This window comes from Mastigoproctus giganteus, chromosome 1 (genome assembly GCF_048544385.1).
Source record: "Mastigoproctus giganteus isolate SK-2022 chromosome 1, ASM4854438v1, whole genome shotgun sequence".
NCBI lineage: Eukaryota > Metazoa > Arthropoda > Arachnida > Uropygi > Thelyphonidae > Mastigoproctus > Mastigoproctus giganteus.
The window spans coordinates 193,147,439-193,175,284 of record NC_143575.1 but is presented as its reverse complement, the minus strand read 5'-3'; the positions used below and the strand labels follow the sequence as shown (position 1 = coordinate 193,175,284).

The 27,846-nt window shown below is 38.2% G+C and overlaps 1 protein-coding gene across 1 annotated transcript in view; it reads left to right on the top strand.

Moving 5' to 3' along the window:
- Positions 1-9,929: 9,929 nt before the first annotated feature.
- Positions 9,930-27,846, top strand: part of LOC150091398 (NADH dehydrogenase [ubiquinone] 1 alpha subcomplex assembly factor 4) — a 31,968-nt gene continuing 14,051 nt past the window's right edge. The window contains exon 1 of the mRNA XM_090383677.1: positions 9,930-10,098. Within this exon, the coding sequence (XP_090239803.1) occupies positions 9,933-10,098 (166 nt within the window). The 5' untranslated portion in view covers positions 9,930-9,932. The remainder of the gene's footprint in view (positions 10,099-27,846) is intronic.

The window sequence follows — 27,846 nt, the reverse complement described above, 5'->3', positions numbered from 1 at the left end:
CTCTGTAATTTGCAAAATTTAAGCCTTTCTTCGTAAGAGCAACCCTTTGTTCCATTTACTAATCTTGTTGCCCTTCTCTGTACCCGTTCCAGCAGCTCTACATCCTTCTTGAAATGTGGCCTCCAGACCTGTATACAGTACTCAAGATGTGGCCTAACCATTGCCTTATACAAGGGAATAATCACCTCCTTATCCCTGCTAGAAAAATTCCTGTATATCATTGACAAGACACCATGAGCTACTCTTGCAGCTCGTCTGCACTGCTCAGAGAACTTCATATCTGCCTGCACAATTACCCCCAGGTCCTTTTCATTCTCCACCACTGTCAGTGCAGTACCGCAGAGTTGATACATTGCTCTGGGGTTACTGTTTCCCATATGTAGTACTTTACATTTGTCAATGTTAAACTTCATTTGCCACCTCTCAGCCCATCTGTTCAACCTTTCCAGATCCTGTTGCAGCAGCATAGCATCAGTAGTGTCCTTAACGACCCTGCCAACCTTTGTATCATCTGCAAACTTAGACATTGAACTTGATATCCCATCATCAATATCATTCATAAACACCGAAAACAACAATGGACCCAACACTGAACCTTGAGGAACTCCACTAATAACATTAGTCCACGTTGAGCAGTGTCCATTGATTACCACTCTCTGTCTTCTGCCACTCAACCATCCCCTTATCCATAGCAGCAATTTGCCTCCAATGCCACACTGCTCCAATTTGTGCAGCAGTCTTCCATGTGCAACAGTATCAAAAGCCTTTCTAAGATCCAAATATATAATATCAAAGTTATTCCCTGCATCCAGTTCTTTTGTGACTACATCATAGTATCCAATCAAATTGGTCAGGCAAGACCTGCCCTTAACAAAACCATGCTGCGTCTGAGCTATAACTGAATTCTTGTCTAGATGATCCTGCAGTGCTTCTTTAACCAGTGCCTCCATTAATTTACCTGGAACAGAAGTTAAACTAACAGGTCTATAATTACTTGTGTCAGCCTTTGATCCTCCTTTGTGAATTGGAGTTACATTTGCACATCTCCAGTCTATGGGTACCTCCCCTGAGTCCAAAGAAGCTCTCATAATTATGGCTAGGGGTTTGCATACTTCCTTTGCTGCCTCCTTTAATATAACTGGATAGATCCCATCCACCCCAGGTGCCTTTTTTATGTTTATCCTCAACAATCTCTCCTCCACTTTCCTCTCAGTTATTACAAAATCATCCAGTTCACTGCCAATGTTTACTTTACCTACATCATTCTCCTTCCTGAATAACTCCTCATGCGTGAATGTAGATGCAAAATACTCGTTTAGATTGTTAGCCACCTGAGCAGGATCCTCAATTGTTGAACCATCAATATCCAGTGGACCAATCTGATTCATCCCTTTCCTTCTCGAGTTCAAGTATGTAAAGAACTCTTTTCTGTTTTTCTTTGCATCCTTTGCCAAGGATTTTTCGTAGTCTGCCTTTGCCTGCCTAATCTCCTTTGTGACTTGGTTACAGACCAACTTATATCTATCATAGGCTTCCATGTCACCCATTAATTTGTATGTATCCCATGCATTTTTCTTCTCTGCCACATGTCTCATTAGTTCATCTGACAACCATTTAGGCCTAAACCTTGAACAATATTTCTTAGTTGGTATGTAAAGCCTGGTAGCCTCCAAGATTAGTTCCTTGAATGCTTCCCATTTTGAGTTTGCTGTTGGTAACATCATCAGTTGGTCCCACTGTATAGAATTTAAATACTGTCTCAGACCATCGTAGTCGCCTTTACGAAAACAAAAACCCTTCCCTTTACCTCTGATGGTAGTTACCTCCTTGAGTAAATCCCACTTCAACACAGTGATCACTGCCACCTAGTGGTTCATTTATCTGCAGGTTCTTAATGCATGAAGAATCACTACTGATAATCAGATCAAGAGTATTGCTCCCTCTTGTTGCCTCACGAACATGCTGATGTAGAAAACAATCATCCAATAAATCCACAAAAGCCTTGCTAGTGTGCGAGTGACCAACCCACAAATTCCAGTCAATATCTGGGAAATTAAAATCCCCCATTATAAGACTCTCTGATTTACTGGCCCACTCTATTTCCCTGTACAATATATTATTATACTCATCAGAGTCATTAGGCCTATAGCACACTCCTACTCTCAATTTTGATTTCCCTATGCTTATGTCACACCAAACTGACTCGACACTGCCCTGTCCATCGATGTCGACTGGCTTCACTTCCTTGGACTTTATGTGTTTCTTAATTAATAGCATAACCCCTCCTCCCCTCCTGTCCTGTCTATCCTTTCTATACACATTGTATTCCCCAAATTCCAGTTCCGCATTACTTATATCTGTGTGACACCACGTCTCTGATATCCCAACAATATCTGCCTTTGATGTTTTGAGCAATACCTCAAATTCATCAAATTTATTTACCAAACTCCTAGCATTGGTGTACACGCAGGTATACATGCACCTGTTTCTATTCTTAGCTACCCTAACACAACCCATGTGTTTACTTGTAACGCAATGACTACCAGCAGTCTCTGAAATATCCTGCATCTTGTTTTTCAGACTTCTGCTGATTTGAATAGAAGCAGTGCAAGAATCACTTCCACCTCTGCCAGTGGCTACTGTTAATCTATTAGTCCTTGTATCCCCCCAACTAGCAGTTTTCCGACCCACCTAACACTGCCTCGACAGCATCAGCAAAAATTCTTGCACCCTTTCTATTTAAGTGTATCCCATCCCTGTAGAAGCAATCTCTCCTGTTAAGAAGTACAGTCCAGGCTGAAAAAATTCTCCCCCTTGAGCCTTGCACAATCCCTCCAGGGCTGAATTGATCGACAAGGCTCTCATCATATACTCCCTCCTATCGTGTCTGGGCAGAATTGCAGACACTTTCAAGTTCAACCCTAATTCACGGCTTTTTTTCAACAGTGACCTGTACTTGCTAAGTAATTCCGCCGGTCTCCTACTCTTAATATCATTAGTGCCAACGTGTACAACTATATCACCTTTTGCGCCCTTAAAAGATGATATCCGCTCTACAACGTCATCAACCTTTGCCCCTGGCAGACATACCCTGGTCCTATTCCACCTATCCTTTTTACAAAGCATGTTCCCCGTTTCCCTGACAATAGAGTCACCAACAACTACTAGTTCCTGTGGGACCAGCGCATTCTGCCTAGGGGGCTGCTTCTGTGTTGCCTGATGACCAAGTGCAAGCTCTGGCGTTGATGTGAGCAGCTGAGAGCTTGATGGGCCCCTCAATTTATTTCCTTCGAGGGCATCCACCCTGTCCTTCAAGGTCTCATAAAGGCCCATAACAACGCTGAGTTGTCGCCTGATTTGCTTGCACTCCTTACATCGTGCACACACAAAGACATCCCCCTTGGCAGTATCATGTCCCGTACCCGACTGCTCCGCAAACATCAAGCAAACAGTGCATTTTAATAGACTGTGATTCAGAGGGCAACTGCCCCCCTCAGTTCTCCCCTGAACCACAGCACTCCCATTAGCTTGAGCCTTTTGCTTTGCTGCTCTGGTCAGAGTCATGATTCCAATTTAATTCAATAAAATTTAAAACAAAAATTAAATCCTTAAGTTATATCCCAAACAGTTATGTTTTATATATATATATACATGTATATATATATATATATATATATATATTTTTTTTTTTTTCGGTATCTAGTGTTCCCTTTATACAACTTCCGTGTCACGTGTACCACTATAGTTATGTATTAATTATTTGTTACGATTAAGTCGTTATATATATTTATAGAGTTAAAAATACAATTTAATTGACAATAAAGTTTATCAAGATTAATAGATTTACTGATTAATTGACAATATTATATTATGAACTTTACTACACTAAGCTTATGCTATCGTGTAAAAATGGCGGGAAATCACGAACGGTATTTCTACTCGTAAGTATTGATTAGCTTCGAAATCTCGCTATCTCAATTTAAAATAAACTAAGGATCCTGACTAGGTCTATAATCTACTTATAGAAGATAATTGATATAACAATTGGTTAATAAATCGACTAAATTTGGTTAAAAAAAAAAAAAAGACCTCTCGTTCAAATTGTGACACGTGGATTTGATACCGTTACCGATACTAAGTAATATCTACAGAATCTCTGTCTAAGTTAAACTTTAAACTAAGTATGGTAACTAGGAATATAAAGCTACTCTAGAAAAAAGTTAATATGACAATTTAAACTAATAAAGCAGAAAATAAATCAGGAAAAACTTCTCTGTTTGAAGAGCTTTAAGGAGAACGTCTGCACAGGCTAACCTCGCACCCGGACTCCGAGTAGGATTGTGCTATAGGCCTAATGACTCTGATGAGTATAATACGAAACTGTACAGGGAAATAGAATGGGCCAATAAATCAGAGAGTCTTATAATGGGGATTTTAATTTCCCAGATATTGACTAGAATTTGTGGGTTGGTCACTTACACACTAGCAAGGCTTTTGTGGATTTATTGCATGATTGTTTTCTACATCAGCATGTTCGGGAGGCAACTAGAGGGAGTAATACTCTTGATTTGATTATTAGTAGTGATTCTTCATGCATTAAGAATCTGCAGATAAAAGGAACCACTTCTTTCTTGAATCGATTAAAATTCTATTCAAGAACGATACCACTTATTCATATCCATTGTGTATAACTCTGCCAGGGGCAAAGGTTGATGACGTTGTAGAGCGAATATCATCTTTTAAGGGCACAAAAGGTGATATAGTTGTACACGTTGGCACTAATAATATTAAGAGTAGGAGACCGGCAGAATTACTTAACAAGTACAGGTCACTGTTGAACAAAAGCCGAGAATTAGGGTTGAATTTGAAAGTGTCTGCAATTCTGCCCAGACACGATAGGAGGGAGTATATGATGAGAGGCTTGTCGATCAATTCGGCCCTGGAAAGATTGTGCAAGGCTCAAGGGGTAGAATTTTTTTCAGCCTGGACTGTACTTGTTAACAGGAGAGATTGCTTCTACAGGGATGGGATACACTTAAGTAGAAAGGGTGCAAGAATATTTGCTGATGCTATCGAGGCAGTGTTAGGTGGGTCGAAAACTGCTAGCTTGGGGGGAGACAAAGACCAATAGATTGACAGTAGCCACTGGCAGAGGTGAAAGAGATTCTTGCACTGCTTCTATTAGAATGAGCAGAAGCCTGAAAAACAAGATGCATGGTATTTCAGAGACTGCTGGGAGCCATTGCGGTACAAGTAAACACATGGGTTGTGTTAGGGTAGCTAAGAATAGAAACAGGTGCAGGTATACTTGCGTGTACACCAATGCTAGGAGTTTAGTAAATAAATTTGATGAATTTGAGGTTTTGCTCAAAACATCAAAGGCAGATATTGTTGGGATATCAGAGACGTGGTGTCACACAGATATAAGGGATGCAGAAATGCAATTTGGGGAGTACAACGTCTACAGAAAGGATAGACAGGATAGGAAGGGGGGAGGGGTTATGCTATTAGTTAAGAAACACATAAAATCCAAGGAAGTGAAGCCAGTCGACATCGCTGGACAGTGCAGTGTTGAGTCAGGTTGGTGTGACATAAGCATTGGGAGATCAAAATTGAGAGTAGGAGTGTGCTATAGGCCTAATGACTCTGATGAGTATAATAAGGAACTGTACAGGGAAATAGAGTGGGCCAGTAAATCAGAGAGTCTTATAATGGGAGATTTTAATTTCCCAGATATTGACTGGAATTTGGGGGCTGGTTACTCACACACTAGCAGGGCTTTTGTGGATTTATTGGATGATTGTTTTCTACATCAGCATGTTCGGGCGGCAACTAGAGGGAGTAATACTCTTGATTTGATTATCAGCAGTGATTCTTCATGCATTAAGAATCTGCAGATAAATGAACCACTAGGTGGCAGTGATCACAGTGTGCTGATGTGGGATTTACTGAAAGAGGTAACTACCATTAGGGGTAAAGGGAAGGGTTATTGCTTCCGTAAAGGCGACTACGATGGACTGAGACAGTATTTAAATTCTATACAGTGGGACCAACTGATGATGTTACCAACAGCAAATTCAAAATGGGAAGCATTCAAAGAACTTATCTTGGAAGCTACTAGGCTTTCCATACCAACTAAGAAATATTGTTCAAGGTTTAGGCCAAAATGGATGTCAGATGAACTAATGAGGCATATGGCAGAGAAGAAAAATGCATGGGATACTTACAAATTAACACATGACACAGAAGCCTATGATAGATACAAGTTGATATGCAACCAAGTTACAAAGGAGGTTAGGCAGGCGAAGGCAGATTACGAGAAATCCTTGGCAAGGGATGCAAAGAAAAACAGCAAAGAGTTCTTTACTTATGTAAACTCTAGAAGGAAGGGGATGAATCAGATTGGTCCACTTGATATTGATCGGTCAACTGTTGATGATCCTGCTCAGGTAGCTAACAACCTAAATGAATATTTTGCATCGACATTCACACATGAGGAGTTATTCAGCAAGGGGAATGCCAGAGGTGTATTCAACTCTAGCAGTAAGCTACAGAATCTTGAAATAACTGGGAATAAAGTGGAGGAGAAACTGTTGAAGATAAACACAAGAAAGGCACCCGGGGTGGATGGGATCTATCCAGTTATATTAAAGGAGGCAGCAAAGGAAGTAAGCAAACCCTTAGCCATAATTATGAGAGCTTCCTTGGACTCAGGGGAGGTACCCATAGACTGGAAATGTGCAAATGTGACCCCAATTCACAAAGGAGGATCAAAGGCTGACACAAGTAATTATAGACCTGTGAGCTTAACTTCTGTTCCAGGAAAATTAATGAAGGCACTGGTTAAAGAAGCACTGCAGGATCATTTAGACAAGACTTCAGTTATAGCTCAGACACAGCATGGTTTTGTTAAGGGGAAGTCTTGCCTGACCAACTTGATTGGATACTATGATGCAGTCACAAAAGAACTGGATGCAGGGAATAACTTTGATATTATATACTTGGATCTTAGAAAGGCTTTTGATACTGTTGCACATGGAAGACTGCTACACAAATTGGAGCAGTGTGACATTGGAGGCAAATTGCTGCTATGGATAAAGGGGTGGTTGAGGGGGAGAAGACAGAGAGTGGTAATCAATGGACACTGCTCATCGTGGACTAATGTTATTAGTGGAGTCCCTCAGGGCTCAGTGTTGGGTCCATTATTGTTTTCTGTATTTATAAATGATATTGATGATGGTATATCAAGCTTAATGTCCAAGTTTGCAGATGATACAAAGGTTGGCAGGGTTGTCAAGGACACTACTGACACTATGCTGCTGCAACAGGATCTGGAAAGGTTGAGCAGATGGGCTGAGAGGTGGCAAATTAAGTTTAACATTGACAAATGTAAAGTACTACACATGGGAAAAAGCAACCCCAGAGCAACGTATCAACTCTGTGGTACTACACTGACAGTGGTAGAGAATGAAAGGGACTTGGGGGTGATTGTGCAGGCAGATATGAAGTTCTCTGAGCAGTGCAGACGGGCTGCAAGAGTAGCTCATGGAGTATTGTCAATGATATACAGGAATTTTTCCAGCAGGGATAAGGAGGTGATTATTCCATTGTATAAGGCAATGGTCAGGCCACACCTAGAGTACTGTATACAGGTCTGGAGGCCTCATTTCAAGAAGGATGTAGAGCTGCTGGAACGAGTACAGAGAAGGGCAACAAGATTAGTGAATGGAACAAAGGGGTGCTCTTACGAAGAAAGGCTTAAGTTTTGCAAATTACAGTGTCTGGAGACTAGGCACCAGCGAGGTGATCTGATAGAGGTGTATAAAGCCTTGAATGGTTTAAGCATGCTCAATGCTGATGGGATTCTTCCTCTAGCTCAGAAAAATCACCTGAGAGGGCATAAATTCAAATTGAGGAAAGACAGATGTAGGATAGACGTGCGGAAATTTGCCTTTAGCCAGCGGGTGGTTTGTGGTGGAACAGACTGCCATCCCTTGTGGTGGAGGTTGATAGCCTAAATAAGTTTAAGGCTCAGCTGGACAGGTATTTTGAACGAACAGAGGGGTGAAGTGGGAGTGGGTTTTTTTTTTTTTTTTTTTGGCTGATGCTGCATAAGCTTGCTTTCTTGCATCAAATGCCTCTACTAATGCTAATGCTAATGCTAAAAACTCGTTATACAGCTTAAAAATAAAAATCTTCATAGAAAAGCTTTTAACACGTAGGTTCTCCCGTTGAGATTTGAGAATGCTGTGATTGTTAATGCGATGGTTTTTTTTTTTTTTTTTTTTTTTTCAATGGCATCCTGCTACTTAGGGGCAGTCACTCGTAGATCTCTTTCGACTACACCCCAAGCACAGGGCTGTACGCAAAGAATTCTTTTGTGCTTGGCCATAAATATAAGGAGTTCTTTGCAAAATCATGCCCAATATCATTTGCTTAATCCTTAGTAAATATTTCGTAAACTGGATTAAATTTTCTGCACCATTAGATACTGTAAATGAATTAATAAAAAATGAGCGCAATGCCATTTATGCTGATACACAGTGGTGCGTTATACCTTCATGGGGCCTCAATCTAAAGAAAAAACTAATACAGAACATTTTCAATGACATTTTATTTTGACAACAAAACAAATTATATAACATAAAAACTAAATATAAAATTTCATCAAAATCAGTAAAACCGTTTATGAAAAAACGAAATTTTCAAATTAATCTCCAAGTAAATTTCGCTGACCTTTGCAGGTAGAAGGTTCGGTTCCCGATAAAAAAAAAAATCACTTAAAAATATTAGTAAAAAAACAGCAATGAGTTTTTGAAACAAAGTTTGGGCTCCCCTCTGATCGGGGCCCTAGCCAGACGTCTTTTTTGCCTTTAGGATAACGCGCCACTACTTATACATTATTCCTACGCATGTATTTCATTTTTAGTATGTGTTTTCCTTGGTTTTTCTGACCTTACTAAGTCTAGCGAAGATTGCATGGTCATTCCCTCCCTTCCGGAAATTGATTTTTAGATAAGTCGAATATAGAATGGAAATTTTATTTTCTATTCCCCATAGAAATGATAAACAAACTGGTCACTAGAACATGGCATGATTAAACCCAAAGAGGTGGCAATTCTATCAGGGATGCCCTTTGAAGTTAAAATGTATATTTTTACCGTTAAATGAAATTGTTATTATTTTATTTAACTACAATTATAGTTGCAATAACTACAATTGCTGAGCATTCTGCTGTGCTCTCACACATACACGACTCCTCCACCAACTGCTCAGAATAAGACATTAAATAAATAATCTCTATTCCCATCACGGCAGGTTGCCAAGGGTTCACTTATTATTATTATTATTTTATTATTATTAGCCATATGGTGCAAGGAAGCCTGAGGCTTATGTTGGACCAGCCAAAAAAAAATTTCAGAGTTACCCAGAGAGAGAGATAAGTAGAAAGGCATCATCAAGAAAGAGAAGAATGATGGTATCCAGCTCAGGACCCTGGGTGTGCCAAGCCCATACTTACCAGATGTGAGCCCCTGGGGGTAAAACTTCCGCTGGCAGGGGTGGGATCCGAACCCACGCTTCCGAAGAGACTGGTGTCTTAAACCAGCGCCTTAGACCGCTCGGCCACTCTATCACCACATATTTAGGCATTAAAATTGTTTTTTTTTTTTGCTTTGTCATCAATAAACAAGTTTCGTTGTGCTATTATTATTATTATTCTTATTAGTGTTGAACAGGTTCTCTTTTTTTTTTTTTTTTTTGTTTCGGCAACCAAAATCTCCCGGATGGAAATTTCATATTCTTATTTCATTTACTGTATTATAAAAATTAATTCAATCTAATGTTACAAAATAGTTTCGTATAAATTGATTTTTGGGTGATTTGTAGTAGGTGGCGCTAAATGCAATCAAGTATTGTGTACTTATATTGTGATGTTCTGTCGGTTTATAGTAATGGGGAGAGTGTTTTCTCTACTTATACGTCCTGTTCGGACGTATAATGTCGGAAATAGAGCGCAGAAAATTATTTCTGCTGATAAAGCGAAAGTAGCACCTCGACATCAAACCACTATTAAGAAATATGAAGAGTTAATTCAAAGTAAGCTTCAAGTTGATTACTATGTTTACTTTAAATATTTATTACATTTATGAGAAGAGTAGCAATATACGTGCAGGAATTACTCAGCATTGAATTGGAATGAAAGCAGCGTAGTGTAAAATACATATTATCATTATTAGTATTAGCTACATGGTGCAAGGAAGCCTGAGACCTATGCTGCACTAGTCAAAAAAAAAAAAAAAAAAAAAAAATTCCCGAGTTGCCCAGAGAGAGAGTCAAAAGTAGAAGGGAATCACCAAGAAGAGAATAATGATTATATCCAGCTCAGGACACTGGGTGTGCCAACATTTATTATTATTATTAGCCATATGGTGCAAGGAAGCCTGAGGCTTATGCTGCACACCAGCCAAAAAAAAAAAAAAAAAAAAAAAAAATTCTGAGTTACCCTGAGAGAGAGAGAAGGAAATCACCAAGAAAGAGAAGAATGATGATATTCAGCTCAGGACCCTGGGTGTGCCAAGCCCATACTCACCAGATGTGAGCCCCTGGGGTTATATTATTATTATTTTTTTTTTTTAATTTTTTTTCATTAAAACTAGGATTTAGCAAACCTGAATGAAGTATTGTAAATGTATTTGCAGATTATATAAATTAAGAAGATATATAAAGTTCAAGACTTTTAAAGAGAAAGTTTTGTTTTCAGAGTATGCAATGTTTTATGAGATATGATGCCTATTGTACAAACTTTGGTTTTTAGTAAAATTCAACTATGTAGTAATGATACATTTGCAGTAAACATTAACCCATGAAGTCCTCTCTGCATCATTCGGAGATCATCGAACTACCAATATATGTAAAACTTTAAAATTGCAGAAAACATTTTGGAAACGGCTGTTTCACAACCTTTCTGGTTCCTTTTTAAGCCACTGACTGCAGGAGTATATTATTCCACTTTGACATTCTGCTGGTTCTTTTGCAGAGGAGACACTTCACCCCCCCTCCCCGTTTATGACTACTCTACAATGATGAACCAACCATCGAGCCACCATGCTGTGACTGGTGGTATAATAGGCTGCTGTTCTTTTATCTCTTAACCTAAAGCTGATACATTTACGATTTGCTTTCCTCTAAACTCTTGCACCGATCTTGGTAAATTATGCACCATAGCCAATACACTTCAGCTCAGTGTCACTATTGATTTCCCAACAGAAAGATTAAATAACCCTGAAAAAAATGTTATTGTGTGAAATATGTTTGCAATAGATATTTCCAAGACATTCGATTGAGTTTTGCATAAAGGCATTAGAAGTTCATATATCCCATAGTGCATATTCAAATACCCTTGTACCCCTTAAAAGTTATTCAAAAATTCCCATATTTGTGATATATTCTAAAGTTAAACAAAAACACTCTACATGTTTGTTTTCACTAATTATATTAAACTACAGGCTTATCCATTGATCTGTCAACAGTGTGTACTGAGGTAACTATGGCAACAGCACATGATACCACCAGGTATCATGTGCTCATCAGGTATTCTGTGGTGCCATTTTGGCTAGGGACATCTGAGGATGTCACTTTCACCTGATCCACAGCAAAGTATACAGGTCAAGACAAGCATTGTAAGGGTTTGAGTGAATCCCACATCCTAGGAGGGTGCCATCCAGACGGGATGTTAGTGATATGCCACCGACAGTTGAGAGCGATCCGGCATCCAATGTTGGATGCAAACAGTCATGTCCTTGAGTATTGGTGAAAGTTTCAGTATCTGGTAGTGGTTGAGAGTCTCATAAAGGAGTGAGCGATCGTGGGTTTGATCGTTAGTTGTTGCTTATCTGTTGTGGCAGATTGGCTTTTCCGATGGCAAATCTGCTTGTGTGAAATTCTTTTTAATGCAAGTCGTCTGTGAGAAATAGGTGTTCTTCACCTCGAGGAAGGGTGAAGTGTGTCAACATAACACTTCTGGGAGGATGGCAGAGATGGCAGTCATAGAGGATGTGCACCCAGTCTGCTGAAGCACCGCATACACATTGTGGGTTTTAGGTCAGCATGAGTTCAGCCAGCCTTTTTTGGGAGCAATGATTCTGTATGCTTTCATTGCATGGTGACTAGCTGTGAAAAAAACTGCTTTTCCTGACATGTTGACATTTCATGTCCACATTGTGCCCTTTCCTTAAGTAAGGGGTCAAGAAGTGTGAGAACCCACCTAGCAGAGACGTTACCCACATGCAACTGTTGATGGATGATGTTTTCCACGGACCCTACACTAATTTGGAGCTCTGAAGCTAGTTCTTTGATATGGCAATCTTACAGGATTAATGCCTCAATTTTTGCAACTCTCTTCTGTTACAGCAGTTTTTGGGCATCCTGTGATTTTTTAATCATGCACTGAGGTTCTTCCACATTTGAACTGTTTACACCAATGTGCAACAACACTAACCTGGACAGTTTTCTCTATAAACAGTGCCCATTTCTTCATGGATTGTTTCTGCTTGCAGAAAGAGCAACCGAATTGCTGCTCTGCGTTCCACTTTGTCTATTGGGATACTTCACTTCGTTTAGTGCTGCAAAAAAAAAAAAAAATGAACCGTTAGGTCTAAATCAAAATTGGTTTGGTTTGCTATATAGATTTCAAGATACAAAAAAAAAAATATATATATCTTTCTATCAAAACTACTTCTGGGTGAATACATATCTTTTTTTGACCCCCCTCCTCCAGTATATCAAGTTAAGTTCAAGGTATAATGAAAAATTGGGAAGTATTTTCGAAGTACTGTATTTTAAATGACAAGACAACTTGGATGTCATCCAAGTTAAGTGTCTTGTATATAAGTGTCTTTAATAATTTTATTAAAACATACTAGAAGGTACAAAACCCTTGACCTAGTTACTTTAAATTTGCTGAAACTTTATAGGCTAGTTTTAGATCCTTTATGGAATCCTCTGATCCAAAACTTCATTCCCCACACCTCTGTCCATTTGGCCTCAAGAAGGTGCAATAAAATTAAAATTTGTACCAACTCTGGAATAGTGTCTCCTTGTTTAAAATAATCCTGTGGTATTTTTTTTTTTTATATACCTTTTTAACCCATTTTCAAAGACCTTTGTGACCCCTAAAATATCTGTAGAAACTATACTATGCTTCACTTTCCAATTTGAGAAATCTTGTTCCATATAGTTTCTCAGGCTGAAGAAGGCAAATATTAATATTATATTTGTTGTTGTTATTTGGTTTTCAGGAGCATTAGCAACTAAGGCCATATTGCTCCGGGGATATGCGGCGGTCATTCCCTGACCTTTCCGCATCTTCCGTATTTGGTGGTCACGGACTCGAACCCCGGTCTAATCAAGAAGCATGTGCTACTCACTGCTGCTCCTGCCCACCTGGCTACGGAGGTGCCTGCAAATATTAATGGGCAATCCTCAGCTCTGTATGCAAATATTCTATTTTTTGTAAACCGTTGAGCCGGATATCATCATGCTTCTCTTTCTTGGTGATTCTTTTCTACTTCTCTCTCTCTCACTCTCTCAGGTAACTCAGGAATTTTTTTTTTTTTTTTTTTGGCTGGTGCAGCATAAGCCTTAGGCTTCCTTTCACCATATGGCTAATAATAAGTTCAGATTCAAATTGCCCCAAAATTCTATCTTGGTACTTTTAAATTAGATTTATCAATTTTTATCATTTGCTTTTATTTTAAACTTGAATTTATCTTTACAATATTTTGAGTAAGCAAATAACTATATATATTATATGATAGGATTTTTGCTCATTTTTATAGAGACGGCAAAATTTGAAAGAAAGGGCAAGTGTTTTCAAAGACACTGATTTCTCAGATTGTGAGGCTGCAGCCATGCGTTGGCTAATTGTTATATTATGTTAAAAAAAAGAAGTACATATGATGATAGAATCAATAGATAAAATATGAAGATCTTATTTTTAAACCTTTTGGCATCTCATTTTGGAGCTTAAATTGTCAGTTACAAAACTGATGCAATAAGCACTGAAATGGCTGTCTTAGGGTGGAATCGCATTATGAATAAGTGCTTTCCCTTTTGTAAGAGGGTGGTGCTACATTATTCATACTATAACATTTAGGCAAATGATGGTGGTTGATGCCTTTGAAAAGACTCGTCTTTTCATTCAAATTTTGCTTTTTCTCTAAAGAAATGGGTGTAGCTCTATTAGTATTAGTAGTGGCAAATAATGCAAGAAAGCTTATACATCAACCAAAAAAAAAAAAAAAAAAAAGCCAACACTCTCCCATATCACCTATCCATCCATTCTTATTGGTATATGTTAAAATACAGACAGGCCAGAGAAATTTAACATTGCACAATAAAGAAAGCTTATCTTACTTGCTGCACCATATGCATGTAGTTACTGTATAGCAATCAACTTTAGCAGCATATTCTTGTGCAATTTTATGGCTATTAAATGCCTGATAAACGAAAGTAGCAAATTTGGTAGTGATGTTTTTTTTTTAATGTTGCATGAGGAGCAACTTAATTTTCATTTAGAATTCATTTTTGAACCATGAAGGTGTGGGAACTACTTAGGCTTTTACTATTACATATAAATCTGTGGCTGGTATATCTAGAATGATTGTGGAAGAGCCTCTGTGTGCCTTACCTTTATCTGATCACTGCTTTTTTTTTTTTTTTTTTTTCTCTCTCCAGTTCTGGAATGCCTATTTCTTTCTCCATTTATGGTAGTATTTCTGCTTTATGTTATAGTATCTATTGTTCATCTCCATGTACTAGCTGGCTGTTTTTCAAATGATGATTCAGCCAAACACTGAGCTAGTCTGATTGTTGCTGTACTGAAATTTGAAATGATTCTTTTCTTGGCAAAAGTGCTAATAAAAGATAGTAATCAGATCTCACTTTGTATTAATGGGCAATCAATTATTATTAATGGGCAGTGCATTATTATGTTAATTATAAATTACATAATAATGCATCTAAAAAAATAAACTGACTAGATGTTAAAAAAAGCACAGCTGCCAGATTTATGCACTATGTTCTGTTAATTTTGAATCAACAATTTCCTTCTGTTTTACATATTTCCTAGACAGTGTCATTGTTACTATGTACTTACAACATATGAAATTATTCATTTTGTGAGACATCTAGTACTAGTTCATAGTATAGTACTAAACAGTACAGTAGTATGTATTTAGTTTTTAAGGCAATTTGATTGTTGAAATCATATCACATATTTATACCTCTTATTAAAAAACTCTGAACAATCACAATGCTCGTAACTGGAGGCAGCATTTGAACCTGACCTTTATTCCTTAGGTAAGTATGTTACCCACTGGACCAATCCAGCAAATACAGGATAACATTTTGGCTTAATGCTGGCAACAGTTTTTCTGTGAAGATTATAGAGATCAGATCTACTGCATTATCTAACAAATAAAAAAAACCAAAAAACCCCCCTAAATACTTAGCTATATGCATAAAATCCAGAACACGTTATGTTCCCGAGGGTGCACAATTTATGAAGTTCTACTGTGTTCAGTATACATGAATCTAGGTATACTACTGCAGCAAGACCTAGAAAAGGGCCGAGAAATGGCAATTGAGGTTTAACATTGATAAATGCAGGGTGCTACATATGGGCAGCTGTAATCCCAGTATAACATACCAGTTAGGTGGCACCTCAAGGTGGTGGAGACTTATGGAGAATTGATACGAAGCTCTCTGAGGAGTACAGATAGGCCGCTAGAGCAGCTTGTGGGGTCTGTCAATGAAAAACACAAATTTTGCTAACAGGGACAAGGAAATGATCGAGATATTGTATAAAGCGACAATTAGTTCACATTTTCAATACTGCATATGGGTCTGGAAGTCTTATTTTAAGAAGGAAGTAGATCTCTTGGAACTTGAAATGGATATAGAGGAGAGCGGCCAGATTATTCAAGGATACAAAAGATAGTCTTACCATAAAAGACTCGAGTTCTGCAAATTATAGTACAGTCAGTACTGGCCACAAGCATGTCCAGCCGGTTCTGTTGAACAGGGCTCCATGCTCAAAACAATATTGTTGATTAATGTATTAAATATTATTCGTATTTAAAATTTTTGTTCAGTATAATACAAAATTATTTAATTGTCTTAGTTATTGTAAAATTTGAAAAATTAAAAAAAAATCACTATTACAAAAACACCCCACAAGTTTTGCACAGGACCCTAGGGCCCCTGCAAATAATTCTTGAACAGGACCTGCAAATTTTGGGGCTGTCTCTGAGTACAGTAGAGCGTTGATAATCTGAACTAATTGGGACCGGGAATAGTTCAGACTTCTGATTTGTTTAGATTTTTGAACTTATCAAAATACTGTTCTGTATACTACAAAACAAGGTTTAGTAAGTTTAGAAATATAAACACATTTGTTTTGTTGCCTATGAATAAATATACGTAAGTTGCACTTACGTATATTTATTCATATACGTAAGTTGTACTTATGTATATTTATTCATAAGTAACAAAACAAATGGAACTTTCAGCAACAATAACATATGTATAGGCCTTTAACTAAAATAATTTTATTTTTTGCTGCACCATTTTCGAACTTTGTTTCCATATCACTCTTTTTCAGCATGAGTAGATGAGTTGTTGTTGTTATTTGGTTTTTAGGAGCATTAGCAACTGAGGCCATATTGCTCCGGGGATATGCAGTAGTCATCATTTGACCTTTCCGCATTTGGTGGTCACGAGCTCGAACCCTGGTCTAATCAAGAAGCGTGTGCTATGCACTACTGCTCCAGCCCACCCGGCTATGGAGGCGCTGAGTAGATGAGTTGGACAGCATTTAGTTTGTTACTCGTACGTAGCCCTCATGGGTAGCACAGTTTGGTCAATCACCATCCTCCTCTCGCCCCAGGTGAAAAGACCCGAGTTCATGCCCCTTCGATGACGAGATGAATTGTTACGGGCCTTTTTTCACAACGTGGCTGAGTTAGCCAGCCCTTCTCCCGGAAGCTTGGGTTTTTCATCCAGCAAACAGAAAATCAACCACAGAACATGCAATTTACAGACAGTGTATATTATGGAGCAATATGGCCTTAGTCACTGATGCTCCCAGAGCTCAATTACCACAACAAACAGTATATTCAAGGAATGGGTCATTAGTTTTTCTCTTTTTTTGCACCATTATCTGAATAAAGTTTCGATGCGAACTTTAAAATTTTTTCGTTGTTTTTTTTATTTCTGTTATGGTGACTACCAACCTCGTAAAATCTTGCTAACGAAGACCCGCTATCTCCCTTTGAAAGTCTATGTAAAATCTCAAACTTCGATTTAATCGTTAAAAATTTCTGCTTTCTTTGAAAAGACGAAGAAGGCCATAACTATAGTATGGCAAAATAAAACTGTAACTGTTCAGAATCTCTTCATTCCTACACTGATGCGCAAAACTTAAGGACCAACACTATTTCTAACAGTTACAACCACAAAATCAAACGAAACAGCCCGTGGCCATTCAGTAGAAAGCTGGTGAACATGCAAAAATTTAAATCGTGATGAGAGGGCTCACATAAACAGATAAAAGCAGCAGTTCAGTAGTTATGTGCAAATTACCGAATGGCGAGCACGACTGTTACAGACGTTCCATTGGTTTCATAGTGCTACAGACAACAAAATGGCCAGTAGACAACATCTGGATGACTTTACCCGGGGTCGAATAATTGGGAAGGTCGAAGTGCAAGGAGTATCTTCATTTTTATAGCCTGTTGCAATTGCAACTTGTTGCAATTGTTGTTTAATAGAATCAAAATTCAATTCCCAAACGCAATCACAATAACTGGCACTTACTGAGACTTGATATGGCACCAGCATAAGAAAAATAATAAATGCTGCCTCGTTCAGATTTTCAACACTCTACTGTACAGGCAGTTCTCGCTTTACGAGTTTCCAGGTTTATGAGTTTTTTTTTTTTTTTTTCAAAGTATCAAGTATCAGCAAAATCGAAAATATGAACATTAATTGCAAAAAATGAATGTTAAACGTTTATAAATACTGCATTTCAAACCACGCGTGTAGCTACACAATACAGTGTACCCAGCTTTACGATATTAATCCGTTCCAGAGACACCATCGTAATGTGAACCCAATAACACATTGTTTTTTGGTAATTTGTTCCACGACCTCGGAAGTTGAAATTTTTGCTATATAACTCTCAAATGTCGTTTTTATAGGGTAAATTGTATTACAGTAGTTACCAACTCAAATCATTAAAATGCACTACACTTTCATTGGTATCATATGTTCTGTTATAAGAATCAATTTTGAACGCCTTTGTTTTCTAAAACACATTTCTAGAGGTCATTACCATAAAACAGTAAAAACAATTTGCACTTTCCAGTTTATTGGGCTTTTCTGTTAATGCAAGCAATTATAAACGGGTAGTAAATTCGATGTTATTGCATTTGTGAAAATACCGATAGCTGGAATTGTGTGGTTTTTTGCGTTACTATGGTGAAATGTATTTACCCTTTACTGAAATCTTCAATTGTATAAATAACAAATAAATTTTCAGAATCTTCTCTTCATTCCTTTTTTTTTTTTTTTAAGCTTCGTAAACTTGTTACTCCACACAAATCGTGTTAGTTGCAGTTTGTGCGTTCTATTAAAAAATGCTTATGCATCTATTGAAATTTATAAAGATAAGACAAGATTATCTTGGAAACAAAAGCCTCTTGAAGCATTTCTGAAGAAGACGACTCCTTGTGCAACAAACCAATTGAGTGCCGAGCCAATAATGAGTGATCAACGAGTGTGCATTTAGTCAATAATGAAGAATAAACAGCCTTTAAAATCTGTAAGTCATAAATAATTTCTGTATTATTATAATTTGCTTGATGTTACAGGCTGCGTTTTAATTTTTTATTTGGATAAATCAATCATAGTTTAAACAAACTTAATTAGTTAACTAATTTCATTGTTGAAAACATAACCCCTATTTTTAACATTATGTCTATGGGATTTAATTCCTGCTTTACAAGTTTTTGCTTTACGAGAGCGTGCTAGGAATGAATTAACTCGTAAAGTCGAGAACTACCTGTACTTTGAACCTAGTCACTTGCAAGGAGACTTGGTTGAAGTATTTAAGTCTTTGGATGGATTGAGTAAACTTAATGATGAAGTTTTTCCAACTCTTCCTCATACAATATACACATAAGGGGATATAAACTTAGATTGAAAGGGGTGGCTGCAGGATAGATACCAAAAGTTTGCTTTCCGCCAGGGAGTGATTGTGGGACTACTATCATCTGGTGTTGTGGAAGTGGGTAGTTTTAAGGAATAAATTTAAGGAAGAGTTAGACAAATTATGAGTAGGGATGGACAGTTTTTTTTGCTGATGCTTTGCTTCCTTGCATCATTTACTAACACTACATATTAGTGTATTGCTATTATGTAAAGGCAGTTGAAGAAAGAAGTGGGTAACAATAGACCAGTCAGTCTGATGGAGGCAATTAGAGTGCAATACAGGGACATTTAGATAAAAATAAATTCTGAACGATACACAATACTTGTTTATTAAGGGAATATCATGTTTAGCTATTTTCACCCAGTTATTCTTTAGCCGGAAATAATTTTTACATTAAGTTTATTTGGATTTTAGCAAAGTATGTGATCCCCTCATTAGAGGTTACTGTATAACCTGGAACGTTGCAATTATGGGTGAGATTCTAAGATGGATCGCAGAGTGGCAGCAGGCAGAAGGTTGTGTTTAATGGCTATTCTACATATTTATCTAAAGTAAGAAGTGGGGCACCCTCCCCAAGGATCAGTTGTGGGCCCCACTGCTGTGTCTGATTTTCATAAATGTCATTGATAAAATGATAAAGGGTGTGATGTGAAGATTGGGTGAGTGCTTAATGATCACAGCCAAGCAGTGCTCTTTCAAGATGACAGAGGTTTCAAGGATGGTCAGAAAAGTGGCAGCATGTTTTAATTCAGAAAAATGCAGGTCATACAATGGAGAATAGTTGTCTGTGACAGTATAGTAATTTTGTCATTTGTCACTCTTTTTTGAAAGATCTGGATTCAAATAACACTGTCGACTGGAGAAATGTTTTAAGGCTTTTTCATTTGGGGCTCTATTTAGCTGATTCTCTGGTGGAGGGAATATGATTTTTTTTTTTCACAAGAGTTATTTAAAGGTTTTCAGCTCTCAATCTGCAAACCAGCCCATGAACACTTGAAGCAATTTGATGTCATTTTAAGTTGCTGATGCACTTAAAGCCTAACAACAACTTGAGATTAGCAACCTTGAAATAATGTATCCACTTGGTGGGAGTGAATTAAAAGCAGTAGAGGAAGAAAGGGATTTGGGAGCTATGAAACAGGTGGCAAGGAAGGCAAATGGTGTTCTGTTCTGTTGATGTTTTATTCTGTGTAGAGATACGGAAGTCATAATCCCACTGTATAAGGCAAGCATAAGACTGCATGAAAAAAACCCCATCAAACTTCTTGAATGGGTCCAAATGCAGGTATCACTTGGGGAGATCTGGAAAATCATAAAACCTTTGGATGCAAAAAGTTTCACTGTTATAAATAATTCCAGAACTAGAGGCCATAAATTCATATTTTGGAGAAAGATGGTTAGTCTGAGTTGTAGGAAGGTTTCTTTTAGTCAGCAAGTTGTTAATTACTGGAATAAATTACTTCCATTGGTGGTTGAGGTTGACATCTTGTGTAAATTCAAAAGTCAGCTGGATAATTTCCTATGTGAAAAGGGAATCACAAATTTAATTTTTAGTTTTATATATTTAATTTTTTTATTTTATTTAAAAATGTTCTTGTTTATACTCTGGCATGACCACCAGTTTACAATAAATCTTAAATATGATCATTAATCATGTTTAGCAGACCTGTAGGCTCGAACCACAGTTCCCTCAAAGAGTGTGTGTTACTGCACTCTTTCTCCTGACCACTTAGCTACGTCATGCCAGTATTAGCATATGATACAAGAAAGCAAGCTTATACAGCATCAGCCGAAAAAAAAAAAAAAAAAAAACCTTTCCATTTCACCCATCCATTCACTCCAAATGTATGTCTAGTTCTGCCTTGAATTTATTTAAGTTGTAAACTTCCACAATAACAGATGGAAGTTTGTTACAGCAATCAACCTCTCGTTGGCTAAAGGCAAATTTCCAGACATCTATTCTACAACTATCTTTTCTCAATTTGAATTCACATCCCCTCGGGTGCGTAATCTGAAGAGGAAGAATTCCATCAGCATTGAGCTTGCTAAAACAATTAAAGGCCTTAACACCTGTCAGTATGGCTGGTGCAGCAAAAGACCATGGCTCATAGTAATATTTCTGTTAATGACAGTATTTGGAGGTGATTGCTTAATGGTGTGGGCTGGAATCACTGTCACTAGCTCTACAGTTCTGTGTGTCTGGGAGCAGCTGTAACAACTCTAAAGTATCAAGATGAGATCCTTAATCCTTATGTTTGCTGTTTTGTAGGAGGATTCGGTCAGGATATTTCTTTTAATGGCTGATAATGCAACCGGTAGTTCCATACAACCCCACGTTTAGTTCTCTTTTGTTCAATACAGTACCCTGTAAAGGCCAGATAGCTTAAGTTATATATGGTGTATGTAGGATTGTTGTTCAACTGACCTTTTAGTCTAGGGTCTGGTACAGAACCACCAATCCCTAGTTACTGTTCTGGGTGCAGGGAGCTGGACCAGGTAGTAGGGATTATATTGTCTAATGCAGTTCTGCCCCCAATCAGTGTGCCGCCACAAGATGACAGGTGTGCCGCAAACTTTGCTGAAGCTGTAATTACTTTACTGATATCTATAAATAATACTATATGTATTATGATTAGAAATTGATAACTGAGAATTTTACCTATTTTAAGAAATTAACTGTACATTATTTACGCCCAATTATAGTTTTTATATATGTTTGTAATGCTACTCATTGTAATTTTTCACAATATGCCATTTTTACCGAAACATTCCAAACTTCCATCAGTTCAAGGAGGCGAAGACCAGCTGGCTTTACTATGCTAGGTTTATTTCTGAAGAGGTTTTCTAATGGTGGATTGAACAAGTATGACTGAATGGGATGCGAGGCACAACTTTGTATCTTAACAGCATACTTTAGTAATTGTGTTTTCCTACGTAACTAACGTTACGTAGGAAAACGTTAGTGGGGGCTTGTGAGCATCAAGTAGAGACTATGTGTGGGCGATGTTCTGAAAGCACCAAGTGCAATCCTCAAAGCACTGTATTGAATGGGATCAAGCCAGTGTAATGCATTCATTCTGGCAGAATCATAGATGGGAGCTCCATAATCAAGGCGGGATCTGATTAATGCCCTGTATAGCCAAAGCAGAAAGGTACGATCTGCATCCCATGTTTTGGCGGATAAAGCTCTGAGTATGTTTAACTTTTTTAGAGGGAAGTACGTACATTTTTAATATGGTCTATAAAATTTAGCTTCTATAAAATTTAACTTGTTATCAAGGGTTAATCTTAGAAATCTGGTGTTATTGGTGACCGGGATGGAGACATTAGAGATTTGAAGTTCAGGATCCGGATGAAGTTTGCATTGCCTACAAAAATGGATAGCAACTGTTTTCTGTTGCGAGAGCCGATAGCCATCGAGGCTGGCCCACTGTCTTATTTTAACAAGTGATATCTGAAGCTGCCGTTCAATAGATCTCATATTTTGGGAATGGCAGGAAATGGAAAGGTTATCTGCATAAAGATAAGTCTCGACTGTATTTGGAAGCTGTCTGGTAATAGAATCTATTCTAAGAGCAAACAGAGTGACACTCAGTACTGATCCCTGTGGAACATCTTCTTCCTGCATGAACATTGCAGAGAGGACATGTTGGTACTGAACTTGAAACGATCTAGTATGTAGGAAGCTCTGAATAAATATAGGAAGGTTGCCACATAGACCAAGAGAGTACAGATCACTAAGTATGCCATGCCGCCAGGTGGTGTCAAAAGCCTTCTTTATATCTATCGAAACCATTACAAGATGTTTACGTTTAACAAAGGCATTTCAAATGGTGAATTCAACCTTGACCATAAGAGCTAAGCACGACCTATTTTTACGAAAGCCATATTGACTATGGCTCATTAGATGTTCTGACTCAATGATCCAGACAAGCCTTCTGTGGACAATTTTTTTCTAGGATTTTGCTGAGGCAGCTTGAGAGAGATATCAGTCTATAGCTATGGGGGTTGGTTGGATCTTTCCCAGGCTTTCAGAATGCCAAAACAGTAGAGTGATGTCAAGAAGCTGGAAAAACATTTTCTAAAAATATACAATTGTAAAAAACCAGGAGCAGGCACAAAGCTTTGTCATCAAGATGTTGTAGCATGACATAATAAATCCCATCTGGCCTGGCAGCACCATTGTGGGCTGTTATAATGGCATGCAAAAGTTCAGGGTATTGCAGAGGTTTGTTATATGAAAGAAGGACAGGCAGTTTGAAAGTTAATGGCATGCTTTTCTCTAGTGTTTTTAATTCGTTGGAATAATGTAGAATAGGCTGATGCTGCTGAGATTTCAGCAGAAGTATTGCCCAAAGCAGTAGCAATATCTAAGGAACTGGATAGGTCTTGTCCTTTCCAGGAGAGGATTGGAAAAGGTATAGTAGGAAACTTCCATATAGTTTTTGGCTCAGTGTTTCTGTTAAAGGTCAATGCAAAACAGGGCCAGGATTCTTTCTTGGCTTGCCTTTGTATAAATCGTGCTTTTGCCCTTAGCTTCTTATAATTAATGAGGTTGGTTGTGGTTAGACATTGCCAAAATAAATTCCAGGCTTTAATTTTTGTTTTCTTTGCTTTTGTGCATTCCTTATTCCACCAGTAATTATAATGCTTGCAACCAGGGGGATTTGATAATGGTATTGTGTCCTTGGCCACCTTTAGAAGATGTGACGTGATGTAATCTTTTATATTATCAATATTCTGGAGCTGGATTTTTTCCTCATCAAGAAAGATTGGTGATCGAAATTTTGCCCAGTCTGCCTGAACAAATTTCCATTTCCTGCGGGGTTTGTTTGAAAGAGTCTTTGATATTAAAAAATTGCATATGATTGGAAAGTGATCAGTCACTTCCCACAGGATCATTTGAAACATACCACTCTATGCTCAGGACCAGCACTGGAGAACAAATTGAGAGATCTATTGCTGAGGTGTGTCCAGTTGGGAGTTGTATGTGAGTGTGTGTGTGCACCAGTATTGAGTATGGTAAGGTTTTGGGACTCTAGAAAGCTTTCAATGAGTCGATCACGTCTGTCTAGTTTAGGATCGCCCCATAAGGGGTGGTGCTCATTAAAATCCCCTAATATACAGAGAGGTGGAGGCATCTGTATGAAAAGATTTTCAAGATCTTTTAAAGAGTAAGTATGGTTTGGTGGTAGGTAAATTGAGACAATTGTCATTGAAATGCAGAGAGTTATATGAACAGCAACAGTCTCTATTTCAGTTTGAAGTGGAATATGCTTAGTTGGGATATTTGAATTTATTAGGATTGCTACACCACCATGGACAGCATTTGCTCTATTACGATCTCTTCGATAAAGGCAATAATTTTTTATCGAAGGAGAAATTTGCAAGGTTAGGTAAGTTTCCTGAAGACAAAGAGCAACTGGAGAATACTGGTTAATTAGATCATGGATATCATCTGTGTTGCAACAAAAGCCTCTGCAGTTCCATTGTAAAATACAGGCCATTATTTGTGTTTAATTGATGGAGCTGTATCATTTGTCTTTTTTGAAAACTGGTCGACCAATGTCCATTTCTTCTTCAGCATAATTTCTAAAATTGGATCTTCATGTATAGATGTGTCATCTGTGTCCATAGTTATGTCCTGGGTGTTTTTCTTTGCATTTGAGTTTGTAATATCGGATGTATTAGCACACATTTGAGGATGAGATGCCGCTGGTATTGTCAGAGGAGTGTTATTTGCCTGGTCAGAGTGTTTGGGTTGTTTATGCACACTTGGTTGTTGCTCAGAGAGGACAGTTCTTACCCAATAAGAAATTGACTTGTTAATGGGAACTGTGACATCTGTTTGAGTGGAGACAGTTTGGTATTTTTTTATTACATTAGCATAGGTAATATTTCTGTGTTTATGGTAGGTGAAACTAGTTTTCTTGCTTCTTGGTAGCTGACTTTATTCTTGACCTTGTATTTAACTATTTTTTTCTGAGTTTTCCATTTTTTGCAGTTCAAGTTACCTTTGCAGTTCGGGCACGTCATTTTTGTAGCCGAACAGTCACTCTGATTGTGATCTGAGGACCCGCAATTGCGGCAGACAGGAACTCCTCTGCATAGTTTGCAAATGGCCAAATTTTTGGCACTTAAAGCACCAGACTGGGTTCGGAATATAAGGTCTTACCTGACACCTAAGGTAACAAGCTTTTATGGTGGTAGGTAGGTTTGGTATTTTAAATGTGAGTATCACTGTCCGAGTAGGGAAAGGCTCTCCATCTTTTTTGATGATGATTCTTTTTGCGTGTACCACATTTTGATCTCGTAGTTTGTGGACCAGTTCATCCTCCGATATGTTTAACAGATCTCACTCTGATATTACTCCCTTTAGAGGAGTTTAAGGTGGCATGTGGGGGTAACCTTCATGGGAATTCCACCAAAGGTAGATACTTTTAATAGTCTCTCAGCGTGTCTACATTCAGTCATTTCAACTAATAAATCTCCAGATCTTAATTGCTTAACCATTTTTGGAGGGTCAGCCACATTTTCAAGACATTTTTGTATCAAAAACGGAGAAAGCTTACTCAATGATTGGTCTGTGGAGGAGTGTAGTATTAAAAAGAGAGGTACGGTATTATCCATTCTTTGTTTTGCCTCTTAGCACGGGATGTGTCATCATGATGTGGATCATGTTTATCTAGGTCGGGATCAAAAGATCCATAAGCGGACTGTTTAATTTTGTCCATCTTTGCTCCTTTTTGTCCTGTGAGGGTGGCTTTCTTCTCCCAGGTTTCCAGCCCCGCCACGTATAGGCAGGAGTGGTGCCACCAGTGACCAAGCGATAAGAAGTTAGTGATTAGTGTGTTACAGGAGTTAGTTATATATACAAAAGAAAGGTGTCTTTTCTTTCTTATAGGCGACTTCCTTCTTTATTATATCTTAGTGCACTTGCATCATTTATACACAGCCAATTATAGATTAGCAAATTTGCAATAACGGCATCGTTTAAGTTACATCTCATATTGTGAATACCTTCACGACGAGTTGCCATGACATTGCACTACTTCAAAAATTAACATTGGTGAGTTAACGCTTCACCTGAAGGAGGAGAAGTCTTCTCCTTCTTCAGGTGAAGGAGAAGAAGGACAACAGTCTTCTCCTTTGGGTGAAGCGTTACTTATTCGAAGTAGTGCAATGTCATGCCAACTCATCGTGAAGGTATTCGCAATATGAGATGTAACTTAAACGATGCTGCTATTGCAAATTTGCTAATCCATAATTGGCTGTGTATAAATGATGCAAGTGCACTAAGATATACATAGTCTAACTCTTTCGCAGCTTGAGGTATAAGCCCTTAATGCATTAGAGTCCTTCCTTCTTTATTTAAAAAGAGCCAGAAAATAAATAACTTTGAAAGTAAAAAGACTCTAGAAATCTTCAACCACTTCTTTATGGTAAATACGCTTTGGAAATCGCTAGATCACTCGCATGGCACTCGGGGCCCCAACACTTGCTTTCTAAAGTTTGTGTGTTTGCCCATCCAATATTTCTTGTTTTGTCGCTGTGCTGACTGAAATAAGATGCTGCTTGTTAAAGTTAGATACTTACATGCTGTTCCTTAAAAGTGATTAGCAAAACATCTCCCGTCTTTTATTATTTTATTGACTTGTTTTGATATTTGTCTCTGTTTGTCCGTGCTATTTCAACTTTATTATTTTGTTCCTGTGCAGATGCACCCACCCTTTGTTATAAGACTATGTTTTAAAGCGATAGATGTGCCCTCTCTCTGTTCGAAGAGTATTGGTCCTGCATCTATTCCTTTCAGTTTCCTCACAGCTGCGCTCTGAAATAGTCAGGAAACTGTGATCGCAACCTACAACATTGTTGATTTTCTTTTTTTAACAATGAACAAGTTCCAGGTAAGGAGTATTCCGTCCAAGAGTACAAGTATTGAAAGTGCCAAACCTGAAAAAAAGAAACAAAAATTAGTGTGCAGACAATATAGTGATATTTATCTTTTGGATTTTTCTGGTTTGGTGATAAAACAAGCCCAAGTGTCTTGTGTTATGGGCAAAACCAAGCAATGCTGCTACGGTTCCCAGTAAACTGAAACGGCATTTTTCAACAAAACATTCTTCTCTGGCATGCAAAGATATCAATTATTTTCAGCAGTTGTTGCTATTTGGTTGGTGCCTCCATAGCCAGGTGGGCAGGAGCAGCAGTGCATAGCACACGCTTCTTGATTAGACCGGGGTTCGAGCCCGTGACCACCAAATACGGAGGATGCGGAAAGGTCAGGGAATGATCACCGCATATGGCCTTAGTTGCTAATGCACCTAAAACCCAAATAACAACAGCTATTTGGGTTTTTTTTTTTTTAGGAGCATTAGCAACTAAGGCCATATTGCTCTGGGGATATGCAGTGGTCATTCCCTGACCTTTCCACATCCTCCGTATTTGGTGATCACGAGCTTGAACCCCGGTCTAATCAAGAAGCGTGTGCTACGCACTGCTGCTTCAGCCTGCCGACCGGGCTAGCCGAGTGGGTAAAGTACCTGCCCGGCAACCCAAAGGTCGCGGGTTCG